We start from the raw sequence: 19,289 nt of genomic DNA, 5'->3' as shown, positions 1-19,289 counted from the left end.
CCCTCCCCACCTCCCTCCCTCTCCTCCTTCTCTCTCCTATCTAGGAAGTCTTCTCCAGCTAGCTTCCTGGCTCTCATCACTCCTCACCCTTCTACTCAGATGCCCCCCCACCCCCTGTCCCAGTGTGCCCATGTGTGTATTCATGTTTGTGTGTATATATGTGTGTGTCCCTATGTGTGTATACTTGCACCTGTGTGTGTGTGGGTCTCCCACTGCGGTGTGTGAGGGGCTGTGTCTGCTAAGTACAGTCTTTGGATTTCTCCCTCCCAGGTGCCGAGGCCTGGGGTCAGCATGAAAGGGGGTCCCCTCCAAGGAGCAGGGGTAAGGAAATCCTGCTAAGGAATGGGGGAGGAGGAAGCAGAGATACCGTCCGGCTGGGAAAGGCTAGTTGGGGGCTCCAAAATGGAGGAGGAGAGGCCCCATGGAAGGGCCCCTCCGGGGTGGGAGCAGAGTGACGTTTGAGTCCTGCAGAACCAGAGATCAAGGGCAGGACCTTGGGAGCCTCCACTAAGACAGTGCTGCCGGGCTGTGTCCTCACCCTTGGGCGGAGCGTAGAGCAGCCAGAACTGGATCGCACTCAGTGAGTCTGTTTCCAGGATCTGACACAGGAGCTCCAGGACCTGTGAGCAGGAGGCCAGCATGTTCCAGCCAGGAGTCCAGGCAAATGTAGGTTTGGAGGGCACCAAGGGGCCCCTTCCACCAAAGTGGGCTCCCAGAGGTGCCTGCTGGGCTAAACGTTCTCCCACAAGGTTCCCTGCCTTTTCTCACATTGGACTTCATGCTTAACAGAGGGATTTCTCTCACAGCAGCCCTGGAGGAAGATTCTAAACCTTCCTGCTGGACAGGTGGGGAATCCGAGGCCCTGAGTGGGGACGCTAGCGGGAAGTTGGTGGCAGAACGCAGCCTCAGCTGTCAGCTCTGTGGACCCCACATCCCTGCAGCCTGATCGGCTGGTTATTTCCTCGGGCCCCACACAGGGAAGCCAAGGGCAGAGCTGGCCAGTCAGCTCCTCAGAGACATACCAAATCCCACATGTCAGGGCCTCGGTATGGGGATTTAAGGAACCCCATGCACGCCCACCCGAAGGTCCTGGAGTCTGGAGATGTTGGAAGAGGTGGGGGAAGCCCAGTGAGCAGCCCGAGGGGCAGCACAGGCCGGTCCTGCAAACCACACAGCGCAGGGCTCCCTCCCACAGAGCAGGGGGACGCTTGGCTCCTCGCAGCATCCTCAGCCTTTGACATCTTTGCTACTTCTGGGCTCATTTTCCCCTGTGTTCTTCAGGCACGTAGCATCAGAAAAAGGCCCAGCTCTGTCTCCGATGGGCTACGGGGGCTCCCTAGGCCAGATTGCTGCTGGTGGCTGTAGCTATGGCAGGCTGGAGTTGGGGCCCAAGGTGAAACATGGAACCCCTAGAGTCCTAGGAAAGTGAGGCCCTCTCGGCTCTTGGCGGTCCATCACCCCAGGACCTGAAGGGGCCCGTCGGTCCCCAGCAGGTTGGCCTCATCCTCAGCAGAGTGGAATCTGGGCTGGACCTCTCCCCAGGCCGCTGCCTGCTTAGCGGCCCACCCTGGCCCTCAGGTGCCCACCCGCTGTGCTGACCCACCCTGACCTGCCCCTGGGCCCTTCTCTATTCTCTGAGTCCAACTTACCTGCCCTGTGCCCCCTCCCCACAGGACCCGAGAACCTAATTCCAGGCGAGATGAGGCCGCCTTATGGTGGAGAAAGCACCTTAGTCCTGACTATGCTGCTCCTTCTCAGGGGACCTGGCCCATGGACCTATCACTTGGCAAGGCCTCAGCCTCCCCATCCCTGGCATGGGGGTGCCAGGCCCTATCTGCTCTATCCACTTTGCTCCACTGTGGCAAGGTTTCAGCGAGAGTGTGTGTTTGGCAGTGCTGGTCACAAGGAAGGTGGCTGGATGCTAGCTCCACCTCTGGCCGTCCTTGGAGGACACTGTGCATTTTCACAGGGACCCCCGATACCTTAACCCATAGGGATGAGGTATGGACTCATCTCAGGCCTCAGTGGGGAATGTGAGCATAGAGGAGGCGGGCTCTGTGCTCACTGAAGCACAGGCCAGGTCCCTCTCTGAGTGTGCACACCAGGCTGGGCCTAGCCGTGCAGGCTATGGGGTGTGGCCTGCTGGGGTGGACAGGAACTCCTTCTTCACCCACCATTGCAGCTCCCTTCACTAACCCATCAAATGCCATAGCTGGAAGGGGCCCTCGATGACAAGGCATTTATGCTTCCAGTGGATAGATCACAGAACCAGGGCCCAGAGAGGGGAGAGGACTCATATGGAAACCTAGAGGCAGGGGGGTCATAGCCCCAGCTGCTGACTCCCCAGGGCTGGAGTTTTCTGGTCTTAATAGTCCTAGGAGCCAGTATCCCTGAGACGGGCCTTGCCCTAAAGCGGTTTGTAAGACTCCTGATTTGGAGAGCCAGGAGCCTAGGAGCAGAACCGGGGCCTCACCAGCAGCTCCTGATCCTGAAGGAGGAAGGCCCCGATTCCTTCGTCTCTGCTTGAAGACTGGCTCCCCTCGCTCTGGTGGGAGCTGCGGCGGCTGACAGCCCGGGTGGAAGTGGGAATGAGCCTCCCAGTCTCTGCTGAGTACTTTGCCCCCTGCTCCCGTGGAGGCTCCTCCTTCTGCTGGGACAAAAGTGGCCAGAGACTCCAGGTAGTCAGCAAACAGGGAAGAAGAGGGCTGAGGGGAGGAGAGGAGGAGGAGGCTGGGTCACAATTCCAGGGCACTGTGCCCCCCAAACCCCAGCAGCACAGTGTTGCCAGGGTCTTAGGGTCTCATCCAGGTCTGCCCCCCACCCCCACCTGCCCTAGACCCCTCCTTGGCATCCCCAGCCCTCTCTCCAGCAGCCAGACCTCCCACTATCAGTTCTCATGCTTAAACTAGCAAAAGCTCTTCCTCCTGGAACTCAGTAATGGAGGGTCGATCGCTGGATGCCTGCAGCTGGTTCTCGTTTTTCTTCCCAGGCAGGTCCTCCCTGCTGCCCCTCCCACAGCCATCAGAGATCTGAGGAGCATCCTGCACCAAGGGCCCACCGCCTACCTTAATTCCCAGCTCAGCTGCCCCCAGGTCTGTCCCAGAGAGGCCAGGGGTCTCCTGCCCTTGCAATTCCAGTTAAGACTGGTAGTATCCTTCTCCTCATTTTAAAGATAGAAAAACTGAGACCCAGACAGCTCAGCTGAGTTGTCCTGGGTGCTGCACTGAGTTAGCTGTGAGCAGGAATGAGATGCCGGGCTTCTGCCTGCCCACTCTGGTTGCATGAGACAAGGGACAGGACCAGAGACTGTCCTAAGAGCAATTCCAGTCACCTTCAAGCTGTCTCTCAGGTGATTTTACTGTTTTATCACCAAATGGCACCCATGGGGTCACCCCCATCATGTTTGAAAACCTTTGAGATTCTCTGCTCCTTATGTGATTAGACACTAAAAGATTTGGAGATTAAGAACAAGCTGCTCCTTTCCACATTCAGTTGGCCCCCTCACACCTTTCCCATTGCTGCCCACTTATAGCCCAGTCTCTGATGGTGCCCTGCCTTTGCCAGCTTTGCATCTGCTGTGCTGGGTGCCTCTGCTCAGAACTCCCAAGTCCCCTTGTGAACATCTCACTTAGATAATATTAATGTATTAATGTATTAATCAGTGCCCCCCCACCCACCCGGCCTAGGCTGAACTGACTCAGGAGGGATCTCCTCACATAGGGATGAATCTGTTTCACCTCTTCCCAGACTAGCTCCTGTGTTCCACACCCACCTCTTTCTTCTTCAGCTCATCCTCCTTTGTGAAGAAGGCCACCCGGGAAGCCAGCTCCTTCAACTCCCTCTTCCAGGCTTCTGGGAGGAGAAGACAAGGTCCTGCCAACTGAAGTCAGGGGACCTCGTCCCCTCCCTGTACCACCAGACCTTGGTAGAGGAGTCTGCTGTCCTTCCTGGCCTCCCTACCTGGATCTCAAAGGGAAAGGGGGAGGCGGTGCCCTGGAGGGAGAAGGATCTGGATTCACAACATGAGTGGTGGTTGTGGCAGTGGGTAGGGTGTGGGAGTTGGGGGTTGCTTTCCTTCTAGCGGGTGCTGATGTTGATGTCCTAGCCTGTGGCATTTCTAGGAGATGCTGGAGAACAACTGACTACCTTGTGCCAAGATGCACATGGTTTAATCTAGCTTTGCCCCTTTTAGGTCCCTGAGGCCAAGACTGAAGCTGAGGAGATACGAACAGGCCTGTTATTAAGAAATCAAACTACTTCCCAGAGAGGGTGGCAAAGAGAGCCACAGCCAGCCTTCCATGTCTCTCTGCCCTGCACCAGCAGCCCCAGCCCCTTCTCCAGGATCTCTCCCCTGTCCCCACCAAACTGACTTCCAGCACCTCGGTCATGGAAATGGTAAGGCTTGGCAGAGCAGAGGCCCCCGGAACGCCGCACCAGCACTGTGGCTGATTGTTCTGGTTGGCCAATGCCTGAATACACAAGCTGCTAAATATTTCCTGTAGCATTCCAGCCTACAGCTGCCAAGTCACATGACTGCAGGCTCAACATCTGCTTGCCCTCTGTGTGTTACTGCTTCTCAAGCACCTCAAATCCAAGCAGGGGTTCATTTCTGCTGGCTAGGATTTGCTGCGTGGGGAGTGATACAGAGATGAGGCTGTCCAAGGAAATGAGAGAAAAAGTGGGGTTCCCCCAAAGGACCTCACTGACCTAAGAGCGATGGCCCTTTCCTTCTGGGTACCCACCCAAGTGAGGCAGCCCTTGGGGAAAGGCCTGAGCCCCAGGAGAGAGGGAGGTATGTCCCAAGTACCCACCAGAAGAAAGCCGGGGGTTCCGGTTAGACTGCGGGTCTCCAATGGGGACAGAGATGGTGGGCATCCCCATTTGACAGCTGGAAAAGACAGTGGACTCAGGCAAGAGGGCTGGAGAGAATTTGTCCCTGATGACACAGACAGGCTTCCCGGTGAAATCTGCAAAGGGTTAGAGGCTGTGGGAAGGGAGGCTTAGGTGGACCTTAAGAGCTCCAGGAGGCTGGGAAGAGGCTGAAGGGCAGGGTGATTCTGGCTCCACCTCTTCCAGTAACCACAAGCTGATGGATCATCAGAACTGGGAGGGCCTTGCAACCACCCAGACCAGCAACCACCGCACCCATGGGGGGACCTTAGAATGGACAGGGGAGGGGACTGCTCAGGGCTACACTGTGAGTTGGGCAGAAGTGAGACAAGAACCTAGGCTTGCTGGGCCCCTACTCCCGAGGACCTTCTGATTTCCTATGACAGGGCAACAAATTGCTGATGTGAGTACACAGGGGTAGGCAGGCAGCTTGAAGATGAGCATGCTGGGGTGAGGGCGTGAAGTCACAGTTTGTGGCGGGAGAAGCCCCGGCTCACATCACAGGGAGACGGATGGAGCCACACCCTCTGCAGAAAACTTCTGCTATCGGTCAGCCTGTGCAAGGCTGTGTGCAGGGCAGCCTGGAGGTGGTGGGGGCCGTTTACATGTGAGGACCCTTCTTGCTAACCCTAGGTGATTATTGCATCACTATTGATAGGGAGGCTTAAGGCCTGGTGAGGACTTAGCAGGGCTGCTTTCTGCCCCCTGAAACACTTTCCTTTTGGTGCCAGGACCTCTTGCTCTTGTCCTGGCTCACCACCACTCCTCATCTCCTCTTGCTGACTTCTCATCTTCTCACCCTCTTAATCTCAGGGCCCCCAGGGACCCGTCCCCAGGTTTTTATCTCCTGTACCTACATGGACTCCTTGATGATCCCATCGAGTCCTGCCACTCGAAACACCCCCTCTCACATGGCTCTCATGCCTGTGTCTCTGCCCTGAACTCCAGATCCGACTGGACACCCTGTACCTCCGCCTGGAGGTCTAGAAAGCATCTCATGTCACCTATGTCCCACATCCAAGACCAAACCTCTGACTCCTCCCAGCCTGCACTGGCCCTTCTGCGGGTTTCCCTGTCTCAGTCCATGCACTCCAGTTTCCCAGGTGCTCAGGCCAAAACTCTCAGTCAGCCTGGACTCTTCCTCTCACATTCTACTTTTTTTTTTTTTTTTTTTCACTCCAGTTTCCCAGGTGCTCAGGCCAAAACTCTCAGTCAGCCTGGACTCTTCCTCTCACATTCTACTTTTTTTTTTTTTTTTTTGACGGAGTTTCGCTCTTGTTACCCAGGCTGGAGTGCAATGGCACGATCTCGGCTCACCGCAACCTCCGTCTCCTGGGTTCAGGCAATTCTCCTGCCTCAGCCTCCTGAGTAGCTGGGATTACAGGCACGCGCCACCATGCCCAGCTAATTTTTTGTGTTTTTAGTAGAGACGGGGTTTCACCATGTTGACCAGGATGATCTCGATCTCTTGACCTCGTGATCCACCCGCCTCGGCCTCCCAAAGTGCTGGGATTATAGGCTTGAGCCACCGCGCCCGACCTCACACTCTACTTTTAAGCAATCACTGAGTCCTGTTGGCTTTACCTTCTATATATCTCCAGGGTAGAGCCACAGAGTCTTCCATTTCTAGCCCCTGCTCCAAGCCACAATGAAGACAGAGGCCAGGATGACCTTGCTAAAATTTGTCACTTCTGTGCTCTCAACCTTCCAAGGGCTCCAGTGGACTCAGGGAGGTGGCTTAATGGTGGCAATAGTGGCCCAAATGCCTAGATGATCTGGGCCCACCGTCTCCCTGACGCCTTCTCCGTTCTCCCCCTCCTACTTACTCCAGCCAGACCAGCTTCTGCTTCCTTGCTGCTCCTCCAACAGAGTGGGAGCACTCTTGCCTCCTGGCCTTTGTATTTGCTAATCTATCTGCCTGAGACATCCTTCTCCGTCTGTGTGCACAGTTCCAATAGTTCTTTGCTCAAATGTCATGTTAATTGCTGTGTGTTCTGTGACCACCTTTGAAAAATAGTGATCTTCCCACCACAGCCTGGGCACTTGACACCTTCCCTATCTCCCATCCATCCCCACTGGAGGTCAGCTCCAGGAGGGCGGCCACTATGTCTGTCCTGCTCACTGTTGTATCCCCAAGGCCTATAAAAGTGCCTGACCCATACTTCACAGTCAATAGATATTTGTGGCTGGCTGGACAGCTGAGCGGCTGATGTGGCCTAAGGTAGAGAACAGAGCACCACTCCGGGACAGAACTTATCCCTTTCTCTGATTTGTAAAATGAGAGAACCCAGCAGTCAGGGGAATCCTGCAGGGAACCTGCCACCCACCCTTGGAGCCCATGCTGCTCTCCTGCCCATCAAGGCGCAGTTCTGGCTTGGGTGCTTGGCAGCTCTGGGATCCTGGCTAGGCCCCCATCCTCTTCGGGTCCCAGCCTGGAAAAAGGCTGCCATCGATTCTTCCTTCCCAGTTCTCAAGATCAATTGTGATACTCCCTCTACTCCCACCCTGACCAGCCAGGCCGTACCTTGGATGTGGGTCACATGCTGGGGGTGTGGGTGGTGCCGGGAGAAGAAGGAGTTGTGACTGAGGTGTCCAAAGCGGTAGGTGCCCGGGGTTTGGGGCTTGGGGGTCCTCAATGCCCGGCAGATCCGCTCGAAATCCACAATGCCTGGGATCACCAGCTCTTTCTGTGGCCCGCTGTCCCCGTGGCTCTTTGGCTTGTGTCCTGACTTCTCAGGTTTCAGCTCAGCCTTTGGACTGAAGGAAAGGGTTTCAGGAGAAGCTAATGGAGCCTCCTCTGCTAGTGGGGCCCACCCAGGCTCATAGCTCAGTGCTTATCACAGAGCCCGTTTCCGAGGAACTCTGAAATCTGGTTTCCTGGGTTTCACCACCACCCACATAGCACCAAAAGCTAGGCCTCCCCCAGAGTCCTTTCCCAATGGCTGCAATCCAGTTCGGTTAGTGTTTCTTATCAGGGAGCTAGCATCCACTTGAGGGAGCTCAGATTCTCCCAACACCCCAGTTTTTTCCCGGAGACCATATCTAAAACCAGAAAGAGAAGCTGCAGGCCCACCTACTCATCAAAACACCTTTGTATATGGAGCAAAGTCACCTTATATACACCCCCTGGGATGGGGCAGGTCCCAGCAAGGGCCTCTCCCCAAGCCAGACTGTGGACAGCCCAGAGGCCAGCTGTAAGCTGTCAACCTCCCCCAATGCACTCAGGAGCAGTCTTGGCCCAGACTCAGCGTCTGGAGGCCACAGCTGAAGCTTAGGCCAGACCACACCAGCAAGTCCTGTTCCCATGGGGTGTCCCTCCTAGGAGAGGAAGAGCTGATGCAGCAACTACTGGGGCTGTGACTCTGCAGGGAAGCTTCAAGCTCTGTTCTGCTTTGCTGGAGACAAGCTGGCTTGGGTTTTCTGTCTTCTACCCCATACCCCTCCCCTTCCTAAGGACGCTGTGCCTCTGCCCTTGGAGGAAGGTCAAGATCAGCAAAAGTGGGCTATTCCCCACCTGGGGCCTTCTGGGACCACCTGCCTGATGGCTGTCTACATGCCCTTCTCCCGGTGGCCCTGGCTGAAGGGAGTCCTTTCGGAATACCGATGGACTCTGGATGTGCTAAGCAAGGCGTGCTGCTCCCGGACCCTTTAAGGACTTTGCTGACCCAGCCCCTGAGTTTCCTGTTTCATTCTCCACTCGCCTCTAAGGGATCTGAGGCTTAAAGAAATGAAGCAAACCTTCTCTGAAAGTTGCAGTGAACTGTCTTCTTCTACCCCCAAGTAACAGAGGAAATCACCTCCTGAGAACCCCTGGAACTCCCGTGCTCAGTGCTTCTGGCACCTGCTCAGGACTTTTCCCTGCCCAGGACGGGCACAACCCATAACCTGGGCTGACTTGGGCCTGAGGACCTGTTGGGGGCCTGGCTGACAGTCGGTGGAAGTCCAGGAAGAACCACTCTTTTGGACTCCTAATTTGCTGAGTTCCCCCAAGGCCACCTTTGTCTTCTACCCTGCCCTACCCCAAGCCCTCCTCTGTCAGCAGGGTGAGCATTTGGAGCCTCACCTCATTAGTGGATGTTCAGCCAGTTGAACATCTGTAGCCATCGTATGCTTTCCAGCAGACTAAAGACCAGTGCACTTAATATAGTGTTGAAGATGGAGGACAGGAACTCTCACGAACTGGTGGTAGAAGTGTAAATGGGAACAGACACTTTAGGGGGAGAAATGGTAACGTCTCATAAAATTGAACATTTGCATGCTGTATCACCCAGCAATTTCTTTCCCAGATATAAGAGAAATTCTCACAGATGTGCAACAGGGGCTGCTTATAAGAATATTCATAGAAACACTGTTCAAAATAGCAAAAACCTGGTGCCAACCCAAATGTTTTGTGGCAGAAGATAAGTAAGCTGTGGTGCATTCATACAATGGAATATTTTATTGCTATGAAAATAAAGAAGCCATAGCTTTGTGTAACGACATGGATGAATCATAATCAGTATGAGAAAACTTACAATTCTTGGCTATGGGATGTTATATTTATGCAATCTTATTAACTCAATTTGCTTTTTATTAATTACTATTAGGCCATGGTATAACAAGACATATGCATTTGAAACAATACAATTGTTGTCATCCACTATACATAACGTGTGGATAATATAACATGGAGTAACTACTAAACTGTATAAATGTTGTGTTTATAAACATATTATTTCTCTTTCATAAATGGTTTAGGTTATGTGTGTTCCAGAGGACCCCAAGTTCCAGAAGACCACATAGCCTGAGATCCTTTCTAAACATAAAAGTTTAAAAGCAAGCAAAATGATCATGAACGTGATAAAACAGCAACAACAGCATCAAGCAAGGAGATGCTAACCACGAAATTCACATAGTGGCTGTTTCCAAGGAAGGGCAGGAAGAGAGGTATGCAGGAAAAGGGCATGTAAGGAGATGTGTCCGTGGTGATGTTCTAGTTCTTGGTTTGGGTGGTGCATTTTCTGTGCTCATTGTATTATTAAATAAACTAATGAAATGACATAGATGAAAGATGATAGGTGCCAAAACCAAGAATTGTGATGAAATCTATGGACCTGAATATATATATATATATATATATATATATATATATATATATATATACATATTCAGCCAGAGTGCTAGGGGATGGTGTTGGGATGGGACATCAGTGCATTCTGAGGATTAACCCCCAGAGTCACAGAATCTGCCAAGGGACCCCGGAGAGCTCCCAACGCCAGCCTTCATCAGGTAAGGGTGGGATGGGTTGGTGTCTGAGATCAGCGAAGCAGGGGAGACTTGCTAAGATCATGCAGAAAGGGGTCAGAGTCCAGATCAATCTGACTCACAGTTGGCTGATCTTTTCTCTTTAAAAGGAAGCTCCAGACATCCTTGATGTCAGGCCCTGGGCTCTAGAGTACTTAGATGCTACAATCTTGAGAACAGGATATCTGGAAGCCCCAAATCCTCCTGCCTATAGGAAAAAGTACTCTTTAGAGCAGAGTCTTGCAAATACATTTGGCTGTGATGACGGTAAGAAATTCTTTTTTATGTCGTGACCCAGTTTACACACGGGTGTCTGTGTGTGTGTATGTGAAATGAAACCAGAATATCCTAAGCAATACTTACTTATTAGTACTATATGTGATGCCCACTGATATTTTTACCCTATTTTTGTTTTTTATTTCTTAAATGTTAGACATGATCCATTAAATTGATCAAGAAGCCACTAGGGGGTCATAACCACAGTGGCTGTAGAGAGGTCGACAGGGAGGGACTCTAGTAGGCAAACTATACCTTGTCCAGAGCAGGACAGGTGGGACCCCAATGTAGTCTCCCTGCCCTGCCCCTGCTCTCTGTGCCCAGGCCCCCAGCCAGCCAGGCAGAGGGGTCTGAAGGCTCCCACCAATCCCCCCACAGAACTTCCCTTTCTACCTCTGCCCTTCTGGGCTCTTCAGTGTCTCCTCCTCTCCGAGAAGTCCCTGGACTCACCAAGGCGGTGCTCGCTACCGCATGTGCACAAGAAGCCCTGCTGCCCCAGCAGGGAGGAGCAAGAAGACAAATCGAGGGAAGGCTGTGGGTTCTGTGGGCAGGTCTGCCTGCTTTGTGACACTGGGCGCAGTGGTTGCTAGGTTACCCCCTTCCCGCAACTCCAGAACCTCTGCCCAGCACCCCTCTACCACACCCCCACCTGTCTGTCTCCTCTTTCCCCCTCCTGGAAGGGCAGACAAGGGCTGAGGACCTTCTGTCCCTCCTGGCTTCTCCGCTGCCTCCCATTCACTTTCAATGGGGACAAAGGGAGTGAAGGAGAGTCTGGGGCTGGTTTTAGCCCGCGAGCAGCAGACGGAGCACAGAAAGCTGGCAGAGGGTGTTGGTGGCCTTCGTCCCAGCTTTGTCAGTCCCACCTGGCCTGCCCCCACCACAGGGCTTCCATGCATTCTGGTCCAGGGAACTCATTCTCAGGGGGCTGGATCCTAGAAGGAGAGAAGGGTCCCTCCAGCCCCTCTCTGCATGATAGCTGGGTGGGAAGATTCTGGGCTTTCATTTGGACGGGTGTTCTAATCAGATTCCAATATCCCATAGACACATTACCTTGAGTAAGTCACCTGGACTGCCACAGATGCAAAAATAGTGGTAAGAATCCTTGCTTCAAGTCCCCGTTCTGCTACTTCCTAGTTGTGTGGCCTCAGACAATGCACCTGCCCTCTCTGAGCCTTAGCTCCCGTATCTCTAAAATGGAGATGATGCTGCACTTACTCTCACAGGATGTTTGAGAACATTAAGTGAGTCAATACACATTAAAGTGTTTCAAACAGTGTCTGCCCCCAAATATAATTTCTTACTATCATTGCTGTCTCTGGGTCTGTAAAATGGGATATCCTCACCTACTTCTGAGGTTGTTCTGAAGACAAGATAATGGAGGTAAAGCCCTTAGTCATATGTCTGGCACACAAGAAATGCTCAAAAAGGATAATAGCAATCATTATTATGGGTAACTTGATGGAGGTAGTGGGATGAATCCTTCGTCTGAGAACTATCTTGGGTAGTTCACTTTATTTCTCTGAGGCTCAACTTGGGAACCTGTAAAATGGGGGAAAGGATAGTCCTTGGCCTACAGGGCTGTAACTTGATCAGATGCCAGGAGGGGTGTAGGCAGGCTGCATAAACTATGGGAAGGCTTGCAGACAGCGCCGAGTGCTGTCCCTCAGAATGATGGAGTGGGCCTTTCCCAGATCGGCCCCTCCCAGCTAAGGGGTGGGGATTCATAGCACTGTGGTGGCCCCCTGAAGGCTGGCCTCTGGTCTTGGCCTATTCCAAGTGCCCACCCATCTTTCTGCAGGTCAGGATGTTCCCTGTCTTAAGCTCTGGCTTTTTCTGGGCCGGTCTTTGCAGGAACGAGGTGACTCTTTTGAAATCATCCTGAAACCCCCCTCTTCCATACTTCTGGGCATCCTGGTGGCTGTGAAGATAGATGATATTGCATTTGGGAGAAGAGAGGCTTTCTTCCCGGTGACAAGCCACTCCTCCCTCCTGCTTTCAGCACCCCTGGGGCATTTCCCACCGCGTGAGCTGACTCAGCTGAAATGAAAGCCCACTCTCATCCTCCCCACTGGAGCCTTGTACTGTTTCAACTATGTTATTTACAATCCAACATGGCAGTCTGCATAGGGATTGCAGCTGTGAGAGATGAAAGGGTTCCTCAGGAAATGTCTTCAACATGAGTGCAAAAGAAGAGCTGAGGAAACCCCTTTGATTTCTTTCTTTGTGGAGTGTCAAAAACAGGAGAGAGATCTGTCATCTTGGGAGTGATTTGTGCTACATTCCTTGGCCTGGATGACTCGGTTTTAACAGAAGCAATATAAACTTTATGGAACACTTCCTATGTGCCAGGCACTGTCCCAACCTCTTAGATCTATTACCTCACATCATCCTACACATGGGGAAATTAATGATCAGAGAAATCTTTAGTTATAAGTGTTGCAAACATATTCTCTCCTTTGTGTCTTGCTTGTCTATATCTAAATGCAGTTTTTGATAAAGAGAATTTCTAATTTTAACGTAAACCAATTTATCAATCTTGTCCTACCTTAATGGTTAGTGGGTTTTGTGTCTTAAGAGATCTTTGCCTACACAAAGTTATGAAGATAATTTTCCTTTATTATTTTCTAAAGATTTACTGTTTTGCAGTTCACATTTAGATCTACAATCAATATGGAATGGATTTTTGTGTTTGGTGTAAGATAGGGGTCAAGATTTATATTTTTTTCCATATAAATATCCATTCGACCCAGTACCATTACTTAAAACATTGTCCCTATCTCTGCAGTGCCATCTTTACTAAAATTCAAGGATCCATATATATGTCTGTCCATATATATGATCCATACATATGGCCTGTCTCTGGACTTTCTGTCTACCATTGCACCAACACTATACTATGTTACTGTAGCTTTAAGTACATCTTGATGTCTAGGGGTATAAGACTTCCAGCTTTGTTTTTTAAGATTTTCTTGGGTATTCTAGTTCCTTTGCCTTTCCATACAAATTTTAGAATACTCTTACTGATATCTACAAACACTTTTGTTTAGATTTTTATAGGAATCAAGTTAAACTTCTGTATATATATGGGGAGAATGGATATCTTTACCATGTTGAGTCATCCAGTTCATGAACATGGTATGTCTCTCTATTTATTTATATCTTGTTTGATTACTTTCATCAGATTTCTATAGTTTTCAGCATAAAATCCCTGAACACATTTTGTTAGATTTTCACCTATTTCAATTTTTTTAAAGGAAATGTAAATGGCATTATATTTTAAAATTTAGTGTCCAGATGTGGATTGCTAGTATATAGAAACACTATTAATTTTTGCATGTAAGTTTGTATCCTGCAATCTTGCTGAACTTATTAGTTTCTGGAGATATGTTGTAGATTCCTTGGAATTTTCTACATAGATAATAATATCATCTGCAAATGGGGACAGTTTTCTTTCTTTCTTTCTTTCCCATATATATACCTTTTCTTTTCTTGACTTATCGCACTGCCTAGAATCTCCAATACTAATTTGAATAACAGTGGTAAGGGTGGACATCCTTACTTTGTTCCTAATCTTAGGAAGTAGATGCAGAGTCTTTAACCACTAAATATAATGTCAGCTGTGTTTTTATGTTAAAGAAGTCCTTTTCTATTCCTATTTTCTCTGAGTGTTTTTTTTTCATAAATGGGTGTTGAATTTTATCAAATTGCATCAGCTAATATGATCACGTGATTTTTCTTCTTTTACTTGTCATTATGGTGGATCACATTGATTTCTCAAATATTGAACCAGCCTTGTATCCCTGGAATAATCATCACTTGGTCATGATATACAATTCTTCTTATATATTGCTGGATTCTACTTGAAAATATTTTGTTAAGGATTACTACACCTATATTTATGATGGATGTTGGTCTGTAGCTTCCTTTTTTATACTGTCTTTCTCTGGTTTGGGTATCAGGGTTATACTAATTTCATAAAATGAACTAGCAAGTGTTACCTCCTTTTCTATTTTCTGGAAGAGATTGTGTCACATTGGTGTTAATTCTTCTTCAAATATTTGCTGGATTTCTCCAGTGAAACTCCCTGGGCCTCGAAATTTATTTTGTTTTGGTGTTTTAAAATTGAAAATTCAATTTTCTTAACAGTTATGGGACTATTCAAGTGATCTATTTCAAAATGGGTGAGTTGTAAAGTTTTTGTTTTTCAAGGAGTTGGTCAATTTCTCTTATATTGTAAAATTTGTGTAGACTTGTTTTGTAATATTCTCTTATTGTCCTTTTGATAACTGTAGACTATGTAGTGACATCTTTATTTCATTCCTGATACTGTTAATTTGTGATTTCTTTCTCTTTTTTGCCAGTCTTGCCAGATGGAAGTTTGTCAATTTTATTGATGTTTTCAAAGAAGCCGCTCTTTGTTATATTGATGCTTTTCCTATTTTTTTCTGTTTTCAGTTTCATGAATTTCTGCTCTTATCTTCGTTATGTCATTGTTTTACTTGTTTGGAGTTTATTTTGCACTGCTTTTTCTAGGTTTGTGAGGTGGATGCTTAGATTATTAGTTGAATATTTTTCCTCTTTTGTAGTATATACGTTAGTGCTATAAATGTTCCTCCCCGCTGGGCGTGGTGGCTCACGCCTGTAATCCCAGCACTTTGGGAGGCCGAGGCAGGTGGATCACGAGGTCAAGAGATTGAGACCATCCTGGTCAACATGGTGAAACCCAGTCTCTACTAAAAATACAAAAAATTAGCTGGGCATGGTGGCGCGTGCCTGTAGTCCCGGCTACTTGGGAGGCTGAGGCAGGAGAATTGCCTGAACCCAGGAGGCGGAGGTTGCGGTGAGCCAAGATCGCGCCATTGCACTCCAGCCTGGGTAACAAGAGTGAAACTCCGTCTCAAAAAAAAAGAAAAAAAAAATGTTCCTCCCAGTGTAATTTAGCAGCCGCCCACAAATCTTGATGTGGTATGTCTTCATTTTCATTCAATTATAATGTATTTTTAAAATTTCCCTAGAAACTTCCTCTTTGACCGATGGTTTATTTTTAGAAGCATGTTATTAATTTCCAAATGTTTGGTGATTTCCCTGTTATCATTTTTATTTATTTATTTTTTAAAATGAGACAGCCTCTCACTCTGTTACCCAGTTTAGTGGTGGAATTACAGACAACCGCAGCCTTGACCTCCTGGGCTCAAGTGATCCTCTCACCTTGGCTTCCTGAGTAGCTGGGACTACAGATGTACACAAGCTTACCTGGGTAATTTTTGTATTTTTGGTAGAGATGGGGTCTTGCCATGTTGCCCAGGCTGTTGTTGAATTCCTGAGTTCAAGTGATGCACTCACCTTGGCCTCCCAAAGTGCTGGAATTACAGACATGAGCCACCATGCCCACCCCCCTGTTATCTTTATGCTACTGACTTCAAGATTGATTCAATTGTGGTTGGGGAAGATACTCTATATTATTCTAATTCTTTAAATGTGTTGCGGTTTGTTTTACAGCTCAGGATGTGGTCTGTGTTGGTGAACATTCTATGGGCACTTGAAAAGAAGGTGTATTCTGCCGTTGTGTGAAGGGGTCTATAAATATTAAAGTCTATTGGTTGATAGTGTTATTGAGTTCTTATGTATTCTTGCTAATTTTTTGTCTAGTTCTATCAATTGTTGAGAGAGGGTTATTGAAGCTTCCAACTATAATTGTGGATTTGTCTATTTCTCTTTTCAGTTCTGCCGGTGTCTTCACACCTTTTATGACTTTGCTGTTCAGTGCACATACATTTAGGATTGTTAGATCGTCTTGATAGATTGGTACTTTTATTATTATTATTTTTCATGAAAAAGAATTTTTAAATTGAAGTCAACCAGTGTTAACCCTGGTATGTTTCCTGTCAGTCTGTTCCTCCCTATGGGAGTCATACGCAATTAAGATCTCCTAGAAAGAGAAATTCCTCCGTCCCCTGACTTCTTCACTCAGTACACTGCGACCTTCCCATATTCCTCAACATCTTCAACCCGGAACTCCATTGGCTGGAGGTGGTCTATAACCGGAATTGGCTTAGCCATCTCTTCACTGAAAGGTGGGCATTGAGGGAGTTTCAGTTTTCAGCTGTCATAGACAACTGCCTTAGATGGCAAGGCATTCACATGTCAATCGTTGCCTTCGCTTTGAACTTCTTTGCAGACCATTCACTTGACCAAAGCTGGAATTTGCTCCCATAAATGTAGGAAATAAAGCCATCAATTTCTGCAGTGAACACACAGTTTAACTTGGGGATAACTTTCAGGCGGTCTTCTTTGGTGATAATTTTGAAAATATGTTTTGTTTCTTGTAGAAGGATTCTGTAATACCCACATAAGAGGGGCATTTGGATTTTGTCACTGAAATAACAGCCCCGTGAAGATCTGCCTTTAACAGCTTGGCCTGAATTATCTGTGGCTGTGTGTTTGGCTTAAGCCCATTACACAGGTCCCTGACATACTGTTTCCAGAGTTCGTGGAGAGGGAGAAAAAGATCGTATCTCTGTTGCTCTGATTTAATGTCAAAGAGCCGCAGCTCCCACCTTTGCTTGGCAGAGAGGGCTTTGGCTTTCTTCTTCTTCTTCTTGCACCTGTGGCGGGTGAAGTGATCCAGGACCTCGGCCTTGCGCTGCAGCTGGTCCTCGCTGGCCTGCAGGCTCATGCAAGGCGTGCTGTGCTTCAGGAAGGCCTGCTGTGCTCCTGAAGACGTATGCTGGCAGAAAGTCTGTCTGCCTCAGCTTTGCACCTGTAGATGCTGGACATCGGAGTCTTTTGCCTCTTTCTGAGACAATGCATGGTAGATCTCACTCTTCATTCTCAGCCTGCTTCCCGGTACTTTTATTATTGTATAATATCCACTGTGTCTCTGTCATTTTCAGTGCTCTGAAGTCTATTTTATCTCATGCTAATTTAGCCACTCCCTTCCTTTCATTAATGATTGCATGATTTCTCTTTTTTCATCATTTTATAGTCAATGTGCCTATGTCATTATATTTGAAATTAGTTTCTTATAGACTACATATAGTTGTATCAGGTTTTAAAATCCGCTATATCAATTTATGTTCTTTGCTTTTTTTTCTTTTTCCTGTCTCACTGTGGGTTTCTTGGACATTCTATTAAGAATTCAATTTTGATTTATTCACAATGTTTTCAAGTGTATCTCTGTATGATTTTTTTTTAGTGGCTGCCGTAGGTAATTTATTATATACATATCTACACGTATCAAATGTATCACAGTCTACTGGTATCCTTGTTGTGCCACTTCAAGTGAGGTACAGAAGCTCACTTCCTTTTATGTTCCTTTGTCTCCCTTTGTTTGAAATTGTTTTATATATTTCCTCTACGTACATTTAGAGCTATATTAGGCAGTGTTGTAAGTTTTGCTTTAACTGTCAAACACAATTTAGAATCTCAAGAGAAGGAGGGCCCATTGTATTCATCCGTATCTTTACTTACTGGGCTCTTCCTTCCTCATGCTCCAGAGGTTCATCTATTATTGTTTCATTTCTGTTTAGAGAACTTCCTCTAACTTTTTTTTTTTTTATATATACAGAAGATTTGTGCTGAGTGAGGTATCGGAGCCCCTGCATCAGGAAGTGGTTGACTTGCGGGTTAAGAAGAATTTACCGACAGCAGCATAGGTTTGAAAAAGAAAAGTTTTATTACAAAGAAAGAACACTGCAGAAGAGCGCAGTGGGGCACCTCAGCAAGAGAGGACTGCGCACACCACGGTGGGTTTTCCTTAGGAGCATTTATGGACTTAAGGTGGGCGCTTAAAGGCAATTGGACCATATTAGCCACGTGGGTCATGATAAATGATTACATGTGTCGACATTTTGGTGCCCTATTGTCAGCAAGGGTTACACAATGAGTTTTGACATGGCATTCTGGAGATGTATAGAATTTCTATTTACTTACAACTTTTTCTTTTGAAAGGGACCTGGAACCAGATAACAACTTTAGGTACTAGGGAAGTTTAATTACTTTTAAATTTCCTAGAAAACGAGTTTGCCTCCAAATGGACTGTTTGATACTCATTGGATGGTCTTTGTTTCTTCCACTTTACTTCTAAATTCCTCAGATAAGGAGTTTCTGGACTCTGGGGCCTGCTACGTGCTCACCAGGTGATTTTTGCTCTCTTCTTTTTTTCCCCTCACAAATATTTTGGTCAAATCGTTGACTCTTTGTATTCCCCCATGCTCATGTCTACCTGCTGCCTACTCAGGTCTCAAGAAAGGGAAAATGCCACAGTGAAAAGGGGCATTGAGTCCATCTGGCTAACCCCTACTGGAAGGGGGCATTGAAGGTGTAGGTTGTGTTTTTCCCTTTTTTGCTCTCTGTCATGAAGGGAATTAAGGGTCATGAAAAACTCATTCGCGAGGGAGTGGGGAAGACCAGATTCCATCAGGAGGCCGGTATTGGGACTGCATAGTCATCTGTGGGTGAAACTGTTGTAATCTGGAACATATAAACTTAATGAGAGCATTAAAAAGGCAGGGACCAAATATCAAAAGAAGAATGACAAGGAGTAAAGGTCCAAGGAATGGGAGAAGCCAAGTGATTTTTGGAAATGAATCAGTAGAGGTTTTGGCCCAGTCTTGGTTACTTTGGGAGAGCATGTGTAGCCACTGGCTTGTTTGAAAATTTCTTGGACCTTAGTTTCCACTTCTCCAGACACATTAATGTTCGTGTAACAGGTTTTTTTTTTTTTTGAGACGGAGTTTCGCTCTTATTACTCAGGCTGGAGTGCAATGGCGCGATCTCGGCTCACCGCAACCTCCGCCTCCTGGGTTCAGGCAATTCTCCTGCCTCAGCCTCCTGAGTAG

The 19,289-nt window shown here is 48.1% G+C and overlaps 2 protein-coding genes and 1 pseudogene across 3 annotated transcripts in view; 1 reads left to right on the top strand and 2 right to left on the bottom strand.

Annotated features, from left to right (window-relative positions):
* Positions 1 to 8,994, bottom strand: part of TBATA (thymus, brain and testes associated) — a 12,353-nt gene extending 3,359 nt beyond the window's left edge. The window contains exons 1-7 of the mRNA XM_037745871.1: positions 8,954 to 8,994; positions 8,135 to 8,208; positions 7,415 to 7,723; positions 4,812 to 4,967; positions 3,767 to 3,852; positions 2,474 to 2,650; positions 539 to 620 (exon numbers count right to left, since the gene is read on the bottom strand). Coding sequence (XP_037601799.1) covers positions 539 to 620; positions 2,474 to 2,650; positions 3,767 to 3,852; positions 4,812 to 4,967; positions 7,415 to 7,723; positions 8,135 to 8,208; positions 8,954 to 8,994 — 925 coding nt within the window. The remainder of the gene's footprint in view (positions 1 to 538; positions 621 to 2,473; positions 2,651 to 3,766; positions 3,853 to 4,811; positions 4,968 to 7,414; positions 7,724 to 8,134; positions 8,209 to 8,953) is intronic.
* A 7,308-nt stretch (positions 8,995 to 16,302) lies between these two features.
* LOC108318096 lies at positions 16,303 to 17,125 on the bottom strand (annotated as a pseudogene). Its single transcript, XR_001831022.2, has one exon. The product of XR_001831022.2 is annotated as a ribonuclease P protein subunit p29-like (transcript).
* A 1,050-nt stretch (positions 17,126 to 18,175) lies between these two features.
* Positions 18,176 to 19,289, top strand: part of SGPL1 (sphingosine-1-phosphate lyase 1) — an 82,784-nt gene continuing 81,670 nt past the window's right edge. Inside the window, exon 1 of the mRNA XM_037745828.1 lies at positions 18,176 to 18,194. The gene's annotated coding sequence lies outside the window, so the exon portion shown is untranslated. The remainder of the gene's footprint in view (positions 18,195 to 19,289) is intronic.

The sequence above is a fragment of the Cebus imitator genome, unplaced genomic scaffold (assembly GCF_001604975.1).
Source record: "Cebus imitator isolate Cc_AM_T3 unplaced genomic scaffold, Cebus_imitator-1.0 Scaffold215, whole genome shotgun sequence".
NCBI lineage: Eukaryota > Metazoa > Chordata > Mammalia > Primates > Cebidae > Cebus > Cebus imitator.
Note: the sequence above shows the minus strand (reverse complement) of the source record. Positions and strands in the feature narration are given on the sequence as shown.